At 48.3% G+C, this 18,666-nt stretch overlaps 1 protein-coding gene and 1 pseudogene across 2 annotated transcripts in view; both read left to right on the top strand.

Annotated features, from left to right (window-relative positions):
* EPS15 (epidermal growth factor receptor pathway substrate 15) overlaps positions 1-18,666 on the top strand; it is a 916,228-nt gene that overhangs the window by 789,407 nt on the left and 108,155 nt on the right. For both annotated transcript variants that reach the window (XM_086952422.1, XM_086952423.1), the window contains one exon: positions 13,945-14,024. In XM_086952422.1, the coding sequence (XP_086808548.1) occupies positions 13,945-14,024 (80 nt within the window). The remainder of the gene's footprint in view (positions 1-13,944; positions 14,025-18,666) is intronic.
* LOC147747196 (protein SPMIP1-like) lies at positions 1,482-2,976 on the top strand (annotated as a pseudogene).

Below are 18,666 nucleotides of genomic sequence, written 5' to 3'. Positions count from 1 at the left end.
GAGAGGACACAGCGCAAGGGGCAAATGAACATCATGTTTCTCCGAGGCGAAGCAGAAATGCCTCGGCGAAACCAGTGTCTTTTTGTGATTCTGGGGCCTCGTTTTCGTACTCTCCTCTTGCCATTGACTGGAAGGTAAAATTCCAGCCAATGGGAAGAGGAAAGAAAGAAAACAAGAAAGAACCTTAAAAAACGCCCCCAAATCCGAAAAAGACGGGGCTTGGACCGAGTGATGCCCCTCTCCTCCAATGGCTGGCCAACATTTACTAGGCCAGCCAATGGAGATGAGGGGTGGGTTCCAAGCCCCCTTTAAGAAACATTAAATCTTCGGGCTCCGCCCACACTGCTTACAGCAGTGCGACGGAGTCCTCGACCTAAAAATATATGAGAAGTAATTCCTTCACATTTTTATTTGGTCTAGTAAGTATTTTCTTTCTGAAATCTGTAATATGCAGGCCAATTTAAAAACCAAAAGTCATTTTAAGGTCTGCGTTTGTTTTATCTGCTCAGCTGTCTAGTTGTGGGTGAACTTGTAGAGCATGTGCTGCACCATTTAGGCTTAGCTGATACATTGCCATTTTAGACACCACACAATATGTGCGTATCCTGTTATGTGCTGCTGGGCTTAATTTTTATTTGTATTCCCCATGTAGCTACTCTCATTTTGTGAGCAAGTGTGTTGTCTTTCATTTCAGCTTAAGGGTGTTAATATGTGAATCGTGTATTTTTAAAATAACTGATCCTGCACATCTTTTTCTTTTGCTTCTGACTATTTACTGCTCTCTGCTCCCTTTTTAGGTCTCGGCTAGCGTAGGCTCCGCAGTCTCGCTGGCGAGAATTAATGACTGAGTAGCGAGGGTAAACCCCGCCCCTCTTCTCCATTGGTTGGCCTAAAAGGCGGCCAGCCATTGGAGAAGAGGTCTGTGTCGTCATTCTCTCGCTGTAAGCCCCGTCCTTTTCGAATTGGGGGGCGTGTTTTTTTCGTTTCTTTCTCTCCTCTTTCCATTGGCTGGAATGTAAACAACAAGTCAAAATCACGCCTGTTGTTTACATTCCAGCCAATGGTGAAGAGGGGAGGAAGAAAAACAAGCCCCCCAGTCTGCAAAGGATGGGGCTTAGTGACAAATGGCGAGCTCGTGGAGCAAAGCCTGCCCCTTCCATCAAAGCAGAGCGGCGTGGCTGGAAGAACATGAATGTCACTGACCCGTCTTTCTGCAATGAGCATCTTGGCTCTTGTATGGGTGTCATGACACCCTGCTGTCCTCTGCTCGCTTCCGGTTGCTTTGTCAATCGCTGACGGTCTTTTGTATCTAGTTACCTGTCCGGTGGCCCTGCCTCTGCTCCCCGGGGAGTCCGGTAGCGAGTCCTGCCCCCAGCAGAGGGCCGTCTCCCTGGAGACCAAGGCTCTGGGTTTGTACACAGCCCTCCTTTGCACGCCGGGGCTGTTTCCACCCACCAGAGTCCGATTCGAAGCCCCTAAACATGAGGGGCCTGCTGACCACCAGGAACCAGAACAGCTGGAAGGAGCTGATCGAGACAGAGGCTTTCACCCGGGTGTCATGGAAGGCCAAGTACGAGCAGCAGTTGCGCCAGCCGCTTCCCATCCGGAGGAGGCGGGTGGTCACCAACCTGCCCGTGGTCACCAACAAGCTGCCCCTGGTCACCAACAAGCTGCCCCTGATCCACGCGCCAAGCAACGAGGAAGAGGAGAAGCGGGAGGAAGAGTGGGCGCCCCCCGAGCTGGGCAGAGCCAGCAGGGGCACCCTCTCCCATGCGGAGAGTGTGTGTGTGTGTGTGGCTCTGTGTGTGGGGCTCTGTGTGTGTGGCTCTGTGTGTGTGTGGCTCTGTGTGTGTGTGGCTCTGTGTGTGTGTGGCTCTGTGTGTGTGGGGCTCTGTGTGTGTGGGGCTCTGTGTGTGTGTGGCTCTGTGTGTGTGTGTGGCTCTGTGTGTGTGTGTGGCTCTGTGTGTGTGTGTGGCTCTGTGTGTGTTTGTGGCTCTGTGTGTGTTTGTGGCTCTGTGTGTGTGTGTGGCTCTGTGTGTTTGTGGCTCTGTGTTTGTGTGTGGCTCTATGTGTTTGTGTGTGGCTCTGTGTGTTTGTGTGGCTCTGTGTGTGGGTGTGGCTCTGTGTGTGGGTGTGGCTCTGTGTGTGTGTGGGTCTGTGTGTGTGTATCTGTGTGGGTCTGTGTGTGGGTCTGTGTGTGGGTCTGTGTGTGTGGGTCTGTGTGTGTGTGTATCTGTGTGGGTCTGTGTGGGTCTGTGTGTGTGTGTGTGTGTGTGTGTGTGTAGCTCTGTGGGTGTGTGTAGCCCCAAACGTGCATGCTGCTCTATCAGGGCTTCTCCAAGGAGGGGCAGGGTTGGTCCATGTACCTGCAGAGGTGGAAGCTGGAGAGCCCCGAAGACAAGTTTTAGCACCCCCAGCTGTCATCCTGGGAGTATGGGTGAAGACTAGGTGAGAGGGGGGACCGCAGACACTCACTCTGTGCCCTCTGTTACTGCATTTTAAAAACCCCATATCCCGACCGCTGATATGTGCGCGGGTCAGTGTTCAAAAAGCAATACCATTAGCCAGATGCTTCACGCTTATACTGTCTGCGCCCTAGATCACTGCTTCCTAAATTCAACACCCTGAACCTCGAGTGGGCGTCGTGATGCGTGAGCCAGCGTGCGTGTTTCGCCAGGGATGCTCTTGCACCTCATGTCACTGAGCGCTGTATAGCCGCTCCTAGTTAAAACCCAGCATTCTGAATATTACGCGTATGTGCGTGAGCCTGAAAGAGCCAGCTTAGCACGCAGCTGTCGCATTTGCTGTCTGCCCCTGCATCATTGCACACGGTCTACATGTGGGGTGGGAGGGGGCACTGTTCACAAACAAAAGTTTGCATAGTTATCACAGCGTCTTATGTGCATGTTTTCTAATGCAGGTATTTCAGAACAAATGTCTTTGTCTTTTTCTCTACAAGTTATGTATGTTCTGTAAATGTGTGCCCTCCACGCACACATGACTGGATGTCGTGAATGGAGTATGCTTGAGTTTTCGAATGTGCAGTAGAAACCTGACATGCTCAGCTTCAGTTGAGTGTAAAGCAAGGTGGTATTTTTGCTCCCTCCGGTCCACACTTTGCCAGCTTTTCTGCACTTTAAATGTTGCCAGATGGAGTAATTTATAAGCTCAAATGCTGTTCAAGTCACATTTGGTGCTGTCTCTCCCCGCCCCCTCACCACTTTCATTTTCTACATCACATCTTGTTTCCTGCTCACCCTGTGCCATCTGTGTGTGTGTGGCTCTGTGTGGCTCTGTGTGTGTGTGGCTCTGTGTGTGTGTGGCTCTGTGTGTGTGTGGCTCTGTGTGTGTGTAGCTCTGTGTGTGTGTGTAGCTCTGTGTGTGTGTGTGGCTCTGTGTGTGTGGCTCTCTGTGTGTGTGTGGCTCTGTGTGTGTGTGGCTCTGTGTGTGTGTGGCTCTGTGTGTGTGTGTGGCTCTGTGTGTGTGTGTGGCTCTGTGTGTGTGTGGCTCTGTGTGTGTGTGGCTCTGTGTGTGTGGCTATGTGTGTGTGTGGCTCTGTGTGTGTGGCTCTGTGTGTGTGTGTGGCTCTGTGTGTGTGTGTGGCTCTGTGTGTGTGTGTGGCTCTGTGTGTGTGTGTGGCTCTGTGTGTGTGTGTGGCTCTGTGTGTGTGTGTGGCTCTGTGTGTGTGTGTGTGGCTCTGTGTGTGTGTGTGTGGCTCTGTGTGTGTGTGTGTGTGTGTGGCTCTGTGTGTGTGTGTGGCTGTGTGTGTGTGTGTGTGTGGCTCTGTGTGTTGTGTGGCTCTGTGTGTGTGTGTGGCTCTATGTGTGTGTGTGTGGCTCTGTGTGTGTGTGTGTGGCTCTGTGTGTGTGTGTGGCTCTGTGTGTGTGTGTGTGTGTGTGTGGCTCTGTGTGTGTGTGGCTCTGTGTGTGTGTGTGTGTGTGTGTGTGTGTGGCTCTGTGTGTGTGTGTGGCTCTGTGTGTGTGTGTGGCTCTGTGTGTGTGTGTGTGGCTCTGTGTGTGTGTGGCTCTGTGTGTGTGTGGCTCTGTGTGTGTGTGTGGCTCTGTGTGTGTGTGTGGCTCTGTGTGTGTGTGTGGCTCTGTGTGTGTGTGTGTGGCTCTGTGTGTGTGTGTGGCTCTGTGTGTGTGTGTGGCTCTGTGTGTGGCTCTGTGTGTGTGTGTGTGGCTCTGTGTGTGTGTGTGTGGCTCTGTCTGTGTGGCTCTGTGTGGCTCTGTGTGTGGCTCTGTGTGTGTGTGTGGCTCTGTGTGTGGCTCTGTGTGTGTGTGTGTGGCTCTGTGTGTGTGTGTGGCTCTGTGTGTGTGGCTCTGTGTGTGTGGCTCTGTGTGTGTGTGTGGCTCTGTGTGTGCGTGTGTGGCTCTGTGTGTGTGGCTCTGTGTGTGTGTGTGGCTCTGTGTGTGCGTGTGTGGCTCTGTGTGTGCGTGTGTGGCTCTGTGTGTGTGGCTCTGTGTGTGCGTTTGTGGCTCTGTGCGTTTGTAGCTCTGTGTGTGCGTTTGTGGCTCTGTGCGTTTGTAGCTCTGTGTGTGCGTTTGTGGCTCTGTGTGTGCGTAGCTCTGTGTGTGTGTAGCTCTGTGTGTGTGTAGCTCTGTGTGTGTGTAGCTCTGTGTGTGTGTGTGTAGCTCTGTGTGTGTGTGTAGCTCTGTGTGTGTGTGTAGCTCTGTGTGTGTGTGTGAGACTGTGTGTGTGTGTGACTGTGTGTGTGTGGCTCTGTGTGTGTGTGTGGCTCTGTGTGTGTGTGTGGCTCTGTGTGTGTGCGGCTCTGTGTGTGTGTGTGTGTGGCTCTGTGTGTGTGTGTGTGTGGCTCTGTGTGTGTGTGTGTGTGTGGCTCTGTGTGTGTGTGGCTCTGTCTGTGTGGCTCTGTGTCTGTGTGTGTGTGGCTCTGTGTCTGTGTCTCTGTGTCTTTGTGTGTGTGTGGCTCTGTGTCTCTGTGTGTGTGTGGCTCTGTGTCTGTGTGTGTGTGTGTGGCTCTGTGTGTGTGTGGGGCTCTTTGTGTCTGTGTGTGTGTGGGGCTCTTTGTGTCTGTGTGTGTGTGGGGCTCTTTGTGTGTGTGTGGCTCTGTAAATGCAATAGGTCTCGCATTTGCGAGAGATTAAGCTATTGGCATTGTGAATGACACTGCCATTTATTTATCTGTTTGCAAAACCAACACTTAAATAACAATTTTGTCATTACAATGCCAATAGCTCTAACTTTTGCAAAGGCGAGACCGTTGCATTGTAAATGCTTGTTTTACTCTACTGCAGTATAGTGTTTAGGACTGCGATGGCCATCTTGAGTTATGATTTGTCATTCTCTACTTGGCGGTTTGATTAATAAGGGAGATTGTAATGAGCATTTGCAAATGTTCTCTACACTGTTGAAAAGGGGCCGGTCCCACTACTAAAGATGTCTTTAAAACACTGCAATTTAGGGTTACCTCTATGTGTAGGGGGTTGTATGGATCAGTCATTTGGGGGTTGTATGGATTACTCATTTGGGTGTTGCTCATCTCCACCTTTCAGTGTCTAACAGTTTTGGTAATATTCTGCTTCTTGGTTCAGTTTATCATTTAAACGTTAGAAATACTGAGGTTAGCAGAGCCAGCATTCTCTCTCGCTTTATGCCTCTTTCCCTCCATCTTTGTTTGTCTTGCTCTCCGCCCTATACCTCTCCCTCTTAAAGGAGAAGAGAGCACATTTTCTTTATAAGAACTGTTCAACAATTCAATTTCCAAACTAGTCTAAATTTGGTGTGTATTTCTTTTTTTAAATCACATTGAGAAATGTTTCTTCACTATTGTTATTGGTGTATCTATTAAAATAACCCACACAGCCTGATAACTAAACAGCATGAAGGAGTTTACTGGTGTAATTATGTAAAGTTACTAGGATGTCTTAAACTTGTAAATTGGTGTAGTATCCTAAAAGTGGAACACACTTTATTAAACTTAGTAAAATCTATCCGATAGAAGTTTTCTGTTTAGTAGGATCGTTTTGGAATTAATCTGACCATTTCATTTTTAAATACAGTAGCTTCTCCAGTATTGGCTCTTTCACAGATTCACATGCTTGAATCATCCCAGTTGTCGTGGTGGGAGTCTCACAGAATTATAATAAAAAGCAATAGAAAGCTAAACTTATACTTAAGAAATTTGAATAAGTCAAATTGGTAGCCTATCCACCTCATTAGAAAAGAACCAAACTTCAGCCGAACAGAGCAGAGCTCAGCCAACACCTCTCCCCTCAAGGGCCACCAAATCTCATATTTCTTAACACAGTCGCATGTAAAGGGCATCTCCCTGGGCTCTGCTCAGTTTTTTCCCTCAAGAAAGATATTATTGCCTAGCTTTTGCCGGTATTTGATCTTTACTACTTTTTAGATAATCTTTTTTCATCTCTGGGTGAGTATTATCTGATAAGAACAACGTCAGCCAATTGCTAAAAAAACCTTTTCAGACCTCGTGGATCCTGTGGGGAAATAAAGCCATAGTTGAAAGATCCCCACAAGAAGTGTATCTACTGCATACATCCAGACCATAAACCCAAGGAGTGCAAGATTTGTTGCACTTTCTCTACCAGGACCCTCAGAAACGGGGGAACCTTGGCATCTACTATTGCCCCAGTAGTCGAAGGCTAAGGACATTCCTTCATCAGGTGAGAAGCTTTAAAGAAGTCTAAAAAGTGTCACAAAAGATATGCAGGGGTTTAACCGCCATTCTCAAGTGTCATCGCCCAGAACTCATTTCTCATCTTTGGAAAGTCTAGAGCAACATAAGCCCAAAGAGTCTAGTCACCACAAGACTCATTCAGAACCTTCAACACCATCTGTGAAGATAAATTATAAGGACAACTTGAAAATTAAATTACTGTTGTTGATTACTACACCTGCAATCGTACCGAGCTATACGTTGACAACAGCAACGACGGCTATTACTACATTGATTACCTCGTTGACTACTATGTCCACAGTGACAGTGTTGATGGCCAGACTGTCTACAGGCCGGTAATGACAAAATCACTGCAGATGACATTGATGACCGATCCATCAAAAATACTTCCAAAAGCTACTTCTATTTCAGAAATGGGCATTCTGGTACCAATTTTGCTGGAAGACACTTAACAAGGTAAAGTGTCCCTTTTTCCACCTAGGCTCTTACGAGACTCTGAGGAGTTGATTGACAAGGGACCATTTGGAGTAGCTCATAGCCCAACTCAGCTACACATCGTGTCAAGATGATCTTCATTGGTAGAGTATGTGGCTTAACGGCTAGGGTGGTCGACCTCGGACCTGGAAAACCTGGTTCGAGTCTCGGCAAGGATGCTCAACATTCTGTGATTCTGAGCAAATCATTTAATCTCCCTGTGCTTAAAAAATGAATGTGTAACGTAACTGCTGCTCTTGTAAAGCTCTCCGATAGCTTCAGGTCTAGTTTGCGCTATATAAAACTCCACAAAAAATAAAATCATTGCTTCATCATGAGGTGAGGGAGTGATTGCGTTGTACTTCATTTGAGCTCTCTTGGGTTACATATGCACACACAAGCACAAACGCTTATTGCTACACTTGTACCCCATGCACCCTTCCAGTGTGTCTAATGGTGACCTTCTCTTTATGATGTAATAACATTACTGTGGAATACCTTTCTCCATAATCTGTATCTCTGGATCCCTCTTCATTTCGCTCTATTTTCATCTTCATTGTAACTAGTACAGTCTGATTTTTCTCTGTATATGTGAGCATATCCTTTATTGAACATAATGTATTTTGTATTATTGATGATTCAGATGCTTTCAAATTGACATTTCTGTAGGTCCTCCGGTTTCCGTCCCCTCCTATTTTGTTGGTCTTTGGTTTTTTGTTAAACTCAATAAATATACATATATATATTTTTTAAAGTGTCAAGATGATGAGGACGATAAGGATCAATATATGGAGAAATCTACGTGTTTACTGGGCCACCTCCTGCTCATTTAAGGGATGTAGAATATTTTCAAGAACAATATTGATTCGATAAAATAAGAGAAGATCTGAAAGAGACCCGTTAGTGATAGATTCCTTACCTTAGAATATCCCCAGGCGTCAGACTGCATCCGGAAAGTTTTGCTTAGCAGTACCCCAGCGCCTCCTGCGGCTCCGCGTCCGACACTGACGTCCGCGCCGAGATGTCGGCACAGAGGGTACTTACGCGCCACCCATGCGCGCTGACGTCCGTTCTTTCTTTGTCCGCTCCAGAAAGCGCAGATCTGGATTGAGAACGTACCTCAGTCACTTTTTGACTACTCTTTTGAGACTTTTTGTCTCCCCTTTTTTCTCCTGGTGCACGTAGTGATGCCTGGCTTTAAGTCTTGTGGGTCATGCCGCTGTAACATGTCGGTGGCGGACCCACACAATGTGTGCCGCTACTGCCTGGAGAGCAATCATGATTTCCGGGGCTGTCGAGCCATAGCCCCAAAGGCCTTGCGGGAGCGGTGCTGGAAGTTGCTGGAGGTCCGGCATTCCTCTCACCGCTGCTCTGGGTCTAGGGGCCGAGACCGCTCGCGGGACCGGAGCCGTCGCTCCTCAGGCTCCAAGACTTTGCCTTCAGATTCCGGTAAGCAACGCCATAAAAAGAAGTCGAAGAAGCGTGTTCGATCTCCGACGTACCCCCGTCGCTCCCCGGAGGCAGACGAGAGGAACAGGGGCTCCGCCCCTGCGGTTCCTCTGGAGCCGGGGAGTCCCGCGGCCTACCCGCTGTACCCGGGTCCGTGGGCGACTCCAGAACAGATGCAATAGTTTCTTGCTGCTATGGACCGCCTTTTTAGGCCCCGAGCTCCCGCCCGTGCGCCTTAGTGCCCCGCGGTCCCGTGTCCAGATCCTGTTGGCCCGGCGACCCCGCCACCGGTGCCACAGGATCCTGCGCCTCTAGCTCTGGCCCAGGCGCCCCGAAGTGCAGCGCTTCCGACCCCGGCGCCACCCTTGGCTCCACTCCCGGCACCACACTAGGTGCCGTTCATTCCACCCCTGCCCCGGACCATTTTGTTCCGGCCTGGGATTTAGAATTGGGATGCGGCCCTGGCCCGCGCTGTTTCCAGCACCACGACCGGCCCCCTCTACGCCAGAGGCGGACAACGATTGTGACTGGTCCGAGGACCTCCTTGCCTGGCAACGTGACTCCGAGCAGGATTGGGTGGACAACCTGGAGGACGCAGGTGAACTCTGTTTCTTCTGACCCCGGGTTTGCCTCTCCTCTGCCTATTATTAAGGAGGGTGCTTCCTACACTGTGGTGCTCCGTCGGCTCTCAATCTTTACCTCCCTACAGTGGCCCTCAAGACCAACGTCCTTACAGAGGTACTCCGGACGGCGTCTGCATCGTCTGATCCGCTGCTCCCTTTCAATGAGGCCCTTACCGAAGTCCTCTTGGGCACATGATGGCGGCTGGCCATGGGGGCACCGGTGGATAAAAACGTCGCCAGGCGTCATCGCCTGGTGATCCCGTCTTCCTGACAACTCCCCCTACGCCTGAGAGCCTGGTCATTCAGGCCTCGACGTCCCAGATTGCCTTCCCCACGGCTCTGCCGGATAAGGACTCTAAAAAGCTGGAACAATTTGCCAAGCGGTTGTTCTTCTCGGCCAGCTTAGGGCTGCGGTCGGTTAACACCGCCTGCTTGTTGAGCCGTTACTCCCACGCAGTGTGGTATTCCGTTGCTCAGGTCTTGCCTCAGTGTTCTGAGGAGGTCCAGGCTGTCCTTTCACAATCGATTGCTGAAGGTAAGGATGCGGCTAAATTTGCCATCAGGTGCGGTTGGGACACCGCTGATTCCTTGGGCAGGGCAATTTCCACGACTGTGGCGTTGCGGTGCCACTCCTGGTTGCGTTCGACTGGGTTCTCGTCCAACATCCAGGGCTCGCTCATGGATATGCCCTTTGACGGCTCCTGCCTCTTTGGTGATAAGGCCGACAATGCCTTGAAACTCTTTAAAGACTCTCGGGCCACGGCCAAGTCCTTGGATCTTTCTACAAAGAACCCTGCCACTCCTGGGTTTCGTTCCTTTCGTGGCCAGGGCAGGGGCGCCCAAGCACGCTCCTCCAACAAGCATGTGCAGAACCAGACTCAGCGCGGCTGTGGTTTCCACAGGGGTGGGTCTGGAAACCAGCGTGCGGGTCAGTCCACCTCCACCCCCGCTGCTTCTGCCTCCAAACCTTCCAAATCTGTGCTTCAGAGAGCACCAAACACCGGTGGGTGGCAGGGTCCGCCACCAGCTCCACCACTGGCACGACAATACGTCATACAAGTGGGTGCTGCAGATAATCTGCCACGGCTACTCGCTCCTCTTTTTGTCCCCCCTCCAGCCATGCCACCTCGGTACCACCGCATGTCTGGGGATCATTTGACTCTTCGTCAGAAAGTCACGGCCCTCCTGGCCAAGGGGGCCATTGAGTGTGTCCCCGGTCAGGAAGTAGGGAGTGGTTGTTATTCCCACTACTTCCTGGTCCCCAAGAAGGACAAGGGGGCCTGCCCCCCATCTTCGACCTCCGGGATGTCAATTGCTTTCTCCGGAAGTAGAAGTTCAAGATGCTGACTCTGGCTCAGGTACTGGCAGCCTGGATCCTGGAGACTGAATGGTAGCGTTGGACTTGCAGGGTGCTTATTTTCACATCCCTGTCCTGCCGGCCCACCAGCGCTACATGCGGTTCACGGTAGGATGGGAGCATTTTCAGTTTGCTGTGCTCCCCTTCTGCCTTACCAGTGCCCCTCGGGTGTTCACGAAGGTGATGGCGGTGGTCGCAGCTCATCTGTGCACGTCAGGGGTGTCGGTCTTCCCTTACTTTGACGACTAGCTTTTGAAGGCGGGCTCGCCCCAGGCATTTGTCAACAACCTCCAGACTACGGCTGACCTCCTGCATTTGTTGGGGTCTCCATCAACGTGCCGAAGTTGCACCTGAGTCCCTCTCTGAAGCTCCCCTTCATCGGGGCGGTTCTGGATTCAACGCTGTTTTGGGTTTATCCTCCTGAGCAGCGAGTCCAGGATATTCAGGCTATGATTCCGATCTTTCAGCCTCTATCCTGGGTTTCGGTCAGGAGGACCCTTCGGCTTCTGGGCCTGAAGGCCTCCTGCATCCTGCTTGTGACACATGCCAGATGGCATATGAGAGCTCTGCAGTGGGACCTGAAGTTCCAGTGGGCGCAGCATCAGAGCAATCTGTCCGATTATGTTCAGATCTCGGAGGGCGCTGCACGGCAGGTGCAGTGGTGGCTCACAAATCGTGATTGGGTCAGTGGCAGATCCCTCTCCCTTCGCCAACTGGAGCACACAGTGGTAACGGATGCCTCCCTTCTGGGATGGCGAGGCCACTTGAGAGAGGCGGAGATCAGAGGCCTCTGGTCTCCGGCGAAGTCCCGGCTCCATATCCACCTTCTCGAGCTCCGGGCTATCCGACTTGCACTTGGACCCTGTGTCAGGAGGCTCTGCGCCTCTGGACATGGCTGGGACGTCAAGGCATTACCTTGGTGGTTCAACACCTGGCAGGTTCTCTGAACGCCAGGGCGGGCGAACTCAGCCGCCGGTGCATGATGGATCACGAATAGCGTCTGAACTCGGACGTGGCACACAGTCTCTTTCTGCAGTGGGGAGAGCCTTGGTTAGATCTATTCGCCACCGAAGGGAACGCGCAATGTTGTCAGGTCTGCGCTTTGGAATTTCCAAGGTGGCACTTGCTCTGAGGCGCTTTTCGTTGCGAGTGGAGTTGCGGTCTGTTGTACGCCTTTCCGCCCATACCACTTCTGCACAGAGTGCTGAAGAAGATCAGGCGCGACCGGGCCCAAGTCATTCTTGTGGCTGCGGACTGGGATTGTAGAGTATGGTATCCAGAGCTACTCAGTATGAGCATCGCTCCCCCGATCAGTCTGCCTCTTTGGAAGGATCTTCTGTCGCAGCAGCAGGGGACAGTCCTCCACCCGAGCCTCCACCTCCATGCGTGTAGATTGAGCGGCGACAGTTGGCACCTTTCGATCTCCCTCCCGAAGTCTGTGATGTCATTCTGGCAGCCAGGCGTCCCTCCACCAAAATGGTATACGCCTGCAGATGGAACAAGTTTGTGGCATGGTGCACAGCAAAGGCTGTGGATCCCCTTTCTGCCCCTCCTTCTGAGGTTCTTCTGTTCCTTCTCTCTTTGGCCCAGCAGGGCTCTGCTCTGGGCACTATCAAAGGTTATCTTTCGGCCATCTCCGCCTTTCTACAGCTTCCAGATCAGCCTTCTCTTTTTAAGTACCCGGTTGTTAACCATTTTCTTAAAGACATAACTCATTTGTTTCCACCCGTACCCTTCATAATGCGCCAGTGGGACTTGAATCTTGTCTTGACTTTTCTGATGTGCGCTCCCTTTGAGCCCCTTCATAACTGTCCCTTATGTCTTCTTACTCTCAATACGGCTTTCCTAGTAGCTACCACCTCTGCCAGAAGAGTGAGTGAGCTCCAGGCTCTTTCTTCCAAACCTCCTTTCCTTTCTGTTCATCTGGACAAGGTGGTTCTAAGGACCAGTCCTTCTTTCTTGCCAAAGGTTGTTACACCATCCAAATTCGGGCAGACCATCACTTTGCCCACCTTCTTTCTGCCTCTGTATCCTTCCAGGGAAGAGGAGAGGCTCCACAGTCTGGACTCAAAACGTGCGCTCGCATTCTATCTGCAGCATACACAGCAGTTCTGGGTGGATGATCAGCTCTTTGTTGGCTACGTGGGTGCCAAGAAAGGTCGGGCCGTGCACAAACGGACCATCTCCCGGTGGGTCGTTCTGTGCATCAAAGCATGTTACTCTTTGGCCAAAAAGGAGCCTCCTGTGGGACTGTGTGCCCATTTGACCAGGCCTACTGCAGCCACTACTGCCTTGGGACGTGGCTTTCCCTTGCAGGACATTTGTCATTCAGCTACGTGGGCCTCGCTGCACACATTTACCAAGCACTACTGCCTTGACAGTCGGGTCCGGAGAGACGGCTTCTTTGGCCGTTCGGTGCTCCGTGACTTTCTGGTGTAATCTTGCGTGCCATGGGAACAGGTTTAAGATACTTGCATGAATATTCGAAATGTGGTTACTGCTTACTTTCTGATTCCAGGATGCAAATCTATAAAAAGATCCAGTACTGGAGAAAAAATTCTACTTATCTTTATACTGTGGTTCTCCAGTATTAGCATCTTTCATAGATTCACATGCGACCCACCCTCCTCTCTGATACAGGCTCACTTATACGTGCCTATATATATATTTTATCATACACTCCCGAGTCCGATGCCGGACCAGCATACCTGAACCACCGCCCCTCATTCCACATAACCACCAGACACCCCTGCTCGGCCCAACTGGCCCTAGCTACGGTCCCTCGAATCCGCCAGACCATGATCAGAGGAAGATCCTTTTCTTACCTTGCTGCCAAAACCGGAAACACCTTGTCTCTTCACTTCTGGCTATCCCAGTCGCTGACCCAATTGCCCAGTCGGACCTGCACCCCCTCCCACCCCCTGTTCCAGCGCCTTGAAACCCTCACGGGTGAGCAGTCCCACTTAAAAAGTACTGATTGAGTATGAAATCTGAGGTTTAGTTGCGCTTGAGAGGAGAGGTGTTGACTGTGCTCTGCTATGATTGTCTGAAGGTTGGTTATTTTATAATGATGTGAATAGGGTACCTATCTGGCTTCCCACATTTCCTTAATGCTATGCTTGCCTCAATGTTGCCTTTCATTATAATACTGAGAGACTCCCACCTCGACGACTAGGATGATTCGAACATGTGACTGTATGAAAGATGCCAATACTGGAGAACCACATTATACATGTAAGTAATTTGTTTTAGATCTAGCATATTTAATTCATCCTGCAAAAGTTACTTTCACCACAACTATTTGTGTATATTTTTTCCTTTCTAACACTGAATTCTGAACTAGTTTCCCTGTGGTTCCAATGTCTGTTTAACTTTTGCAGCAGCTGATGATCCATTTGCATCTTTCTTTGGGAATGAATCATTTGGAAGCGGCTTTGCTGATTTTGGCACTTTGTCCAAGGTAAACCAAATTGATTAATGGTCATGACATTAGTCTAAAATACTTTTAATTTTGCTTATTTAGTGTTGTCCTAAGCAACGCTGATGAATTGCACAAACAAAGTGTGTTAAATAGGTATATATTTGTCAATTGCAATGGTTTCATGAGGAGTACAAAATCACTTTTTGAAAGAAGGTAGTGGTTCACATTGATAATGGTAAGTTGCCTGAGCTTATTTCCAGTAATTTGTGAGTTATAAAGATCACATAGTCACTGAGAGATCCAGTGCGGTGCTCCTTCAGTTGCAAAATATTGTGAAGCAATTTTGAAGGATACCAAATTAAATGAAAGTAAAGGTGTACAAATATGCTTTATATCTACTGTGAAGTCAAAAAGGTGATGGACTAGGTGGCAGATTATCGGCAGTAGTGTGTATCGGGCTGGCTTGACCAATCGCGATGCAGTGAAGACACAAGTTTCGTGCTCTCGAGCTAGCATCCAGCCTGATATACACTACATATCTGCATATCTAAGACAAAGCATAAACTGTACCCTGCCTGTACTGCAAAAGTGGCACAACATATTGCTGTTATATAATGGTAGCCTGACTTACACCGCCAGATATTCAGCCCCTGAAACTTCTAACTGCAGCATACCCGCCATGTCTGACTGAGGAGCACTGACGGAAATTCTTTTTGAACAGCACCAGTGTTAACAGCCTATGCCTGGAAGTATTGTCCGAGTGAGTAGCAAGCGATGAAGCAAGGGGGTGGCTGGAGCCATGTTTAGACCACAGCATTGACATGAAAATTGCAACAAAAGTGTATTAATCAATATGCTTATAATCAAGTAGGCTTATTAGGTAATTAATACCAGAGGGAGCAATAAGAGTTCAATTATAGTTCAAGTGCTCACAAAAAGTGATAGCAAGCGTGATGTGGTGAGTGAAGGCGACTTAAAATATACATCGCATTGACATCAAAAGGTAGAGAAACCCAAATGACAATTTTTAACAATACAGGGAATCTCTTGTTGTAGGGGGTCAACAGCGTTACGATCTCACTGAATAGAGATCATCAGGACAGAACGTTTTGAGAGCAAGAGAAATCTATATAAAACAGGATTATTTTAAATTAATGTATGGTCCCTGGCTCCATGTTATATACATTGTAATGAGTGATGCTAATGTGCTCCCAGTGCAAAAAACCAGAGCTAATGAGAATGCATTAAATGTGGATGAACCTAGTATGTGACACTCTCTCACTCAGTCATGCATTCGTAAGTTGCAACTACTGATTTAATTAGTGCAAAGCACATTTGTCACACAAAACATCTATTAAGGTACCATCTCACAGTCTGGTTGTTTTTAATACACGTCTCAAGTTTAGGAATATAGAGGAGAATAGGTGGAATAACAGGCAGAAAAGGAATTGTACCACACAATTCATAAAACTTACTGGGACAACTGGCTGAGGCTGGCGTAATATCCTAAATTGTTGTTAATTGGAATAGAACTGTGATGAACGCTCAGAGTAACATGTGAACGCACAGCAGGGGACAGGGGACAGGTGACTGAAGAGGAAAACCGTAGTTGAAGAATAATTACAGATTAAGATTTAATTTAAAAGCCGTAAATTGGTAGGTGCACTCACTTGAACCTGGAAGGTGCTCGAAGCTATTTCACGTGTAATTAAATAGACGCTCCGGCCAAGAGGCAAACAATTGTGTAAAGTCTTCCGTGAAAGGAAATTGCAAAGAAAAGCAGTGGTGAGGGCTAAATTCAAAGGTGGGTTGTTAATGAACTGCGCAAGCCATAAGCATTAACACTTACTGAATTAGCATTGAAAATGCAATAGGTCTCGCCTTTGATTAAGTTAAAGCCAATTGCTTTGCTAATGGTATTGTATAGCAAAGTAAATGGCTGTAGCTTAATTAAAGACGAGACCTATTGCATTTCCAATGCTTGTTTTCTTTAGCTTCCTAAATTCAGCCCAATAAAAGATCACTTTATATCTGGGGAAATGAGGTGCAATCTGGGCAGATGATGTCCAGACTAGAACGATTTAACGTTATCTGTGTTCATTCTGGAGTCTAAGCAATTCTTTTTAGTTTGTTTTTTAAGGCAATGTCAGAACAGAAATTTTTCTGAACTATTCCTGACCGAGCTGCATGCAGCAGTGTGTTGTTTTTGTATCTCATCTCGCCACAATGAGGCGACCTGATCGAAAGTACAGATGGAATGTGCTCATCCTAACATATCCGCCGTCGTTCTCCATTGTCATGCGGTCCGTCGTCCTCTGATCAACCAGTCACGCATTATGTGTAAAGTGTTATATCTAAGGCTTCTGCCTTACATCTTCCCTGTTTCTCTGCCTCTGCTGTTCAGCCAATGATTATAGAATGTTAGTGTGAATGTGATGTCATTGGAATGTTTGGGATGCTGTGAGTGGACTGTCAGTTGGATCCTGGGCTGAGCAGCAGAGAGGATGCTCCTGGTGGGGCTTTGATTACATATATACTGGAAAAACCTATCTAACCATCTAAGAAGAATAAACTTATCATCTGTAACCTATCCAAGTCTTCTGGAATTCTTTAACAGGATGTAACACAAAGCAATCCCCTTGCCCTGCCAGAGGCTGTCCAGGTTAAACTCTACCACTCACAGTGAAGGCCTGGGGCTGGGTGCCCAAGATCAAACAAGGTGGAAACTGATAGAGCCGGGAGATCAGCAGCGAGAAGCCGAGAAACCTACACTAGTTTAGCAGACTGCGGGACAGTAATAATGTAATAATAATAATGTAATAATGTTGCAGTTTCTAAGCACTGTAAATAGCAGATGGTACTACTGCCTAACTGATGCCACTCAACGACAAAACCACAGAAGGATGGAATCGAACTCGTGACTCCAAGAACATCACATTTAGCCACCAATCCAACTTTGAATGTACCGAGCTACCCCCTTCTCGTTTTAAACAGCTTACTTCCGTCCTCTGCAATCACCCAGTAATAAGAACACAATTTACTGAAATAAAAAGCACTCCTCATCAACCGTTTCTATTTCACTCTTTCCTTCATAACCTAGTTGATACCTCAGTGTGTATGCGTGTGCACCTGCTACAGAAATATTTTGGCAACTGAAGATTACATCCTGAACTCTGTCGGGCCACTTCAGCCGCTCATCCTTACTAGGTTAATAAAAATGAGTGCTGCTGAGCTAAACAATCAAATGTACTGATATGTGCAGTGCGCGAAGCAGCAAGACATGCAAAATATGTTATTATTTATTACACTTCTCAATACAAGAACGGTGAAAATAGAGGATATTTTGGTTCAGACACAGGAATTGACATATTTCCCAATGCAACACACCACTCACAGAGACTGAAAATCAGGAGCCCGAAAAAAGTATGCAAAGTATTTTTGTCTCAAGAATGGGCCAGTTGGTGTGGCAGTTACATCAGATAAATTTCGTCATATCTATGCTTATTGAGTTGTGTTTCCATTACCCACGTTTTGAACGTCTGCTTTCACGGATCAAATGCACTATTTACTAGGTTGGTTACAATACTTTTTTTCTCAGTTTTATTTAACTTCACTAGGCACTACACCGTTCAGAAAGTTTTATTAAAACTAATGGAGGTGATAAATCCCTTGTCTGGCTGTACAATGACACAGCCAATACTGTGAAGCATCGGCAAAAATCATAAAAGGAAAAGCAAAAGTCACCAAAAGAAATAAAAAATACAAAATGACACTCCACCAACATGAACGCATACAGGTCATGATGGCACGCAGCAGAGTCATTCAGTAGGGGCACATCTGTGATTGCATGTGTCACCATGCATGCACTAAATGACGCTGTCCCCATTCTATTAACTTTTTTAATTACCTAGAGGGTAGACGTTACATAAACAGAAGAAAAGCCATTTTGATGCAGTGATACATACAGGAGGCCAAGACCAAAACCTTCTGCAGGAAAATCGGAACATAATCACTGTGTAAAGCAATAGCTACCCCAATTACGATGCAGGTAGCCTCATACATATTGTGTGATCCTCGTTCACCCCCACCCTGGGGTCTCTGAAGCATTTTGCTTCTCATCGGAGAATGCCATACACTTTAGTTATGCTTTATGTAAATTAGCTACACGATTTTACTCAAAATGTCGAACGTTATTACCAAATTAAAGCTATTAATTACACTTAAAACAAAGGCCACATTCATTCCTATGAGGTCGGAACGCTGGTAATTTGGCAGGGTTGCGCAATACACAGAGAATTTTAATGCTCGATCAAAGAGGAACCGCATGTTGACTGTTCGAGAACCCCATCCTCGCTCCATAGATAGACTGACTCACAACAAATAGCGGAATCCCCCGAGGGGTGTATTTGGATAGAAACCCCACGTACCTTTCAGATCCGACGGCATGGTCGCCCGTGCCGCTGCATGCTCTGCAGTTCCTGCGATTGTCTCGGCAAGATCTCGGCTTGTGCTCTCTGCCTCCCCCACCACCCTGTCTCCATCGCACATGGAGCGGAGTCTCAACACAGGCACACACAACTTAAAAACAAGCGCGGTACCTCAAAGGCAGCCACGTGTTTATTTTCGCATCGTGCTTTCACTTAAAGTGACAGCGAGATGCGAAAGTAAACACGCAGCTGAC

The sequence above is a fragment of the Lissotriton vulgaris genome, chromosome 1_1 (genome assembly GCF_964263255.1).
Source record: "Lissotriton vulgaris chromosome 1_1, aLisVul1.2, whole genome shotgun sequence".
NCBI classification, from domain to species: Eukaryota; Metazoa; Chordata; class Amphibia; order Caudata; family Salamandridae; genus Lissotriton; species Lissotriton vulgaris.
The sequence above is the reverse complement of the archived record's forward strand: the minus strand, read 5'-3'. Positions and strand labels throughout refer to the sequence as shown.